Here is a 4,799-nt window from a genome sequence, read left to right on the forward strand (position 1 = left end):
TAACCTAGCATGCAGACAACGCGCATCGTTGACCGTCGGTCAGCGGTCTGGGCTGGGCTGGGCGGCGGGGGGCCGCCACGTGGATCGGCTGGCTCCGGCGGACCGGTGCGGGAGGCGGGGTCGGAGCGAGCCGGTCACCTACGTGACCTTGGCCAAGTCCCTGGCTCTCCCGGGGCCTCGGCGCTCAGCTCTAACGCTCAGTGACCGAGCAGGGCTAACGCAGCTCGCGGTGCCCACGCCCGCCTAGGGAGACCAGCCGTGACGTCTGGGGTGGGAGATGGGCGGGGAACGGGGTGGAGCTAGACTCTCCCGAAGAGTTTGTAGCGCTGGCCGAGTGGGGGGTGGGGGTGGGAAAAGGGACGTATGCGTGTGGGGGGCGGAGCGGGGCAATGTGCTCCGAGGGGCCCCGCGCTCTGGATGAGGCCTATTTAATAGCGGTCGTAGGGCGGTGGCTAAGCGGCATTCAGGGCGCCGGGCCCGGCGCTCGGGCGGAGCTTGCGCACCGTCGCCGTCGCCCGGAGCCCAGAGCGCACATTGGTTGGTCGATCGGCCAGTCAGTCAGTCGGGCAGCCGGGTGGGCGGGGCTCGCTCCGTCCTCCTCCCTCCTCAGATCTCCTCCCACTCTCCCACGTTCCGCCCCCCCCCTCCTCTTGTCCTCCCCCCCCCCCCCCCCCCCCCCCCCCCCCCCCTCCCCCCCCCCCCCCCCCCCCGCTGGGCCGCTCGGGCTCGCGCGCTGGGAGCGGGTGCGGAAAGATGTCGGACGCGGCGGTGGCGGACACTCGGCGCCTAAACTCGAAGCCTCAGGACCTGACGGACGCCTACGGGCCGCCAAGCAACTTCCTGGAGATCGACATCTTCAACCCGCAGACGGTGGGCGTGGGCCGAGCGCGCTTCACTACCTACGAGGTCCGGATGCGGGTGAGTGAGCGGGGCCCGGGGGTGCGGGCCCGGGAGGGGAGGGGGAGGGGGAGCGGGAGCGGGCGCGCGCCCCCGGCACCTCGCGCGCGCGCGCGCGCCCCTGCAGGGGTGGGGCCAGGAGGAGCCTCGGGACGGTTTGTCCCCTTCTTCCCACCCTGCCCTTCTCCCCCCTCTCCGGGCGCGAGCGCGGCGTGCGGGCACGAGCATGGCCCCGGGGCGCCGCCCGCTGCGTGCACGGCGGGGGAGCCGGGGCCTCGGAGCGGCTCCTGTCCGATCCGCGGGGCCCCCGCCCCCGCCCCCGCCCCCGCGATGGACTCCTTGGGCCTGTAGCTTCGGGCTGAGGTCGGGGCCCCCGAGGGCAAGGCGTGAGAGAACGGGCCCCTGGAAGCAGCCGGCTCGACGGCGGCCCGAAGTTTGGGGGCCGCGCCATCTTTGTGCACACCGTTCCCCAGGGCCTTTCTCGGGGCGGCGGGCCTGTGCACCCCCCATCTCCTTCCTGGCCCCAACCGTTGTGAGAGGGAGCAGAGTCCTGAAGCGTTCGGGACTTTGCGGGCTGCCCGATCGCCCCTCTCTCGAGCCGGGAGGGCTGTGACAGGTCATCGAGGCGTCCGGGAAACTGAGGCAGCCCCCCCAGACGTGACGCCGCGTCCAGGCCGCGCGGCCCAGCAGGAGCTCGTGCACTGGCTGCAGAGGCCGGCCTTCCCAAAGTTAGATTTGGAATCCTCCGCGCCGCGCCGCGTCGCGTCGTGCTGCGCCGCGCCGCGCCGCGCCGGGGGAAGTGTCCGATCGAAGTGCCCCCAGCGCACTGATTGGACGCGTCCTTCTAAGTCTGCAACGTGGCCTTGCGAATTTTTGTACTAGGACTTTTTTTTTTTTTTTTTTTCTCTCCATCCTGTGATTTAGTGAGTGCTTTGATTCTCCAAAGAGAAGAGAGTTTCGGGGCTATGTTGTAAATAACTTTTTGTCCTAGCCCTGGTCGGGAGGAAGAGATTCTCCTCTATGGAGTCTCCTTGACTAGACTTGGGAAAAAACCAACGCTAACAAGTTACCAGTGTGTCAACACTTACTGCTCACTCCATTTTCATCGTTCCTTCCCACTCTGCAGCGTGAGGGGCTTACACTGTAAAGTCTTATTTAAATTCTTGGTTTATAGAATGGTGCTTTCCACTTTTTTATGCTCATGGCTGCCAAAACCCTCTTACTTTTGTAAATTCAGTGTTTATTTTTAGTTATTTTGTAGTTATAGATATCTATAATCATAGTAGCTGTATGCACACTTATTTTATTGTTAGTTGTTTTCAGTTCCAGATTCTCTCCTTCCACCCATTGAGAAACCAAGAAAAATAAAGCCCATAAAATTGTGTAGTCAGGCAAAACAGAATTCTGCCCTCTGAGTCCCTCAGTCTGGAGGGGGCAGTGTGTTTCATCAGGAGTCCCTTGCACACTGTGCTTGGCTCCATTGTGTTCATCTGAGTCCCTAAGCCATTCAGAGTCGTGGGTCTTTCCAGTATCTTTGTTTACTGTGTAACTTATTCTCCAGGTTCTGCAGAGCCTTCTTCATATCACTGAACTCTCACCTTTTTGGGAGGACTTTTTTGCAGCAACAAGGTCATTTAACTGGTCACCAGTGGGTGCTTTGGGAAAGTCGACTCAAAATTTTGACACTGGTTTTTTCTCTTTCCTTCCTTTTTGTAAACAACTGGATGTTTCTGCCACCATCCCTCCTTATTCAGGAGGGAATCCTAAATTCACGGAAAATAGGAGTTTGTTTTTGACATCTGATTTGTGAGTTAGACCTGAGAGGAAATGACCCTCCTATGCCGCAGTCCCTCTATTAGGTAGGTAGGCAGGCAGGCAGGCAGGCAGGCAGGGAAATGTCATTCCTCAATCAGAGGAAGCATGCAGAATGCTAGCTGGTGATTAGCGGCTCCTTGCAGTGGTTTTCCTTTTCTTAGTTCTCCTGCTGGCACCTCTTATGGCAGTATAATATTCAGGAAGCTACCTGAATTTCTCAGCTCTTCCCAAGTAAGAAGGTTCAGGAAAAGAATTAGATGGTGGCCTAGGTGCTCAGTCATTTTTCCTTACAGGGTTACTAGGTAGCGAATTAAAGATAACAGCACCTTTTTGTAGAAGAGTTTAAAATAACTCTTTATACACGCCTCCTTATGCCCTGAAATGGCACCATAGTGACTACAGTCTGACCCAAGGTTCCATTTTGGGTTATTCGACCCTGAAGCTGACTCAGGAGAAGGCAACCTCCAGCCTCACAGATTCCAAAGTACTCTTTAAGAAACGTGTTAGGCTGGGGCGGCTAGGTGGCACAGTGGATAGAGCACTGGCCCTGAAGTCAGGAGGACCTGAGTTCAAATTCGGCCTCAGACCAAACCCTTGACACTTACCAGCTGGGTGACCCTGGGCAAGTCACTTAACCCCAATTGCCTAAAAACTTTAAAAAAAAAAAAAGAAAAGAAAAAGAAACATGTCAGGCTATAAGAGGAAGGGGAACCCTGAAATAAGATTCCTAGATACCCTGTTCCGGCTATTGGGGGCTAGGAAAAAGGATAGAAGGTGACTTTTCTCAGTTCCACACTTTGCCCTAAATTGGTTAATGGGAAACACAGCCATCTCACGTAGCTGTTTCTACCTAGGACCTGTTGGCCAAACTCTTTGCCTATGATAGTCACCCAACTGGGGGTGCCACAGTGCACAGAGAGCCAGGCTTGGAATCAGGAAGGCCTGAATTCAGATCCAGCCTCAGACACTGACTAGCTGTGTGACCTTAGGCAAGCCACTTCATCTCTGACTGCCTCAGTTTCCTCACCTGTTACATGAGGATAATAACAGCACCTACCTCCCGGGGTCGTGAAGATCAAATGAGATCATCTTGGTAAAATGTTTAGCATAATGCTTAGCACACAGTAGGTGCTTAATAAATGCCTATTTCCTTCCTTTCTTCAGCCATAGCTGCCCAATTACCTCAAGATCCCGAGGACCTTTCGAATGATTAGGAGCTAGGACTGAGCTGGTTGCTATTGTGGAACAATCTGTAGAAAACTAGTTTGTCTAACAGCTCTTTCCCATGACGTTTTCAGAGTAGGGGAGGATCTTGGCTAAATTGTTAGCTAGGGCATGGCATCAGCAGTCAGTCAACCTAGTTTGTGAATGCCCACTACATCTTCAGCACTACTGTAGGCACCATCAAATCTCCCCAAAGTCGAAGCTTGTTCTCCGCCATCTAGAGGCTTACAGTGTAATTGAGGGGAAGGCTCTGACATGTCACAGCAGTGAAGATGGTGCAGTACTGTATTGTAGAAGGGCTAAATTGGTTGGTACAGCCTGAATAGTGTCAGAGTTCCAAGGAGGTCGGTGAGAGCTGCTGGACTAGTCTGAAGAGGGTGCCTGGAAGAGGTGAGGTTGGGATAGGGGTGGAGGGCATAACTTTGTTGAGGTTCAATTCCTCTTCCATTCAGGGAATTTCTAAGGCCCGAGTACGGCACGGGTTGGGCGTGGACAAGGGTTAGCATTTCTGCTTTGGTGCTCTGAGAAGGGAGCCAGGAACATAGAACTGACCAAACCGCATCTCTGTTAGAACCTGCTTGTATGTGCGGGGATGGGCTGACAGTTCCTTCCTCCTCCCCTCTTTCATTCCTCCTCTCCCTACAGACAAACCTCCCTATCTTCAAGCTGAAGGAGTCATGTGTTCGGCGGCGCTACAGTGACTTTGAGTGGCTAAAGAATGAACTGGAGCGGGACAGTAAGGTGTGCCCCCCCCCCCCCCCCCCCCCCCCCCCCCCCGGCGGCGGGGGGGGGGGCCAGGGGGCACTATTCGAACAGAAAAAACAGAAAAAAACAAACAAGGTTGGCGTGGCGTAAGACACCGC

General features: G+C 55.9%; 1 protein-coding gene across 1 annotated transcript in view; it reads left to right on the forward strand.

Annotated features, from left to right (window-relative positions):
- The first annotated feature begins 727 nt into the window (after window positions 1-727).
- The window catches only part of SNX12 (sorting nexin 12), a 6,586-nt gene continuing 2,514 nt past the window's right edge, over window positions 728-4,799 (forward strand). The window contains exons 1-2 of the mRNA XM_027836816.1: window positions 728-918; window positions 4,582-4,677. Of these exons, the coding sequence (XP_027692617.1) occupies window positions 754-918; window positions 4,582-4,677 (261 nt within the window). The 5' untranslated portion in view covers window positions 728-753. The remainder of the gene's footprint in view (window positions 919-4,581; window positions 4,678-4,799) is intronic.

This window comes from Vombatus ursinus, unplaced genomic scaffold, assembly GCF_900497805.2.
Source record: "Vombatus ursinus unplaced genomic scaffold, bare-nosed wombat genome assembly UNPS02014819.1, whole genome shotgun sequence".
In the NCBI taxonomy this organism is placed as follows: domain Eukaryota; kingdom Metazoa; phylum Chordata; class Mammalia; order Diprotodontia; family Vombatidae; genus Vombatus; species Vombatus ursinus.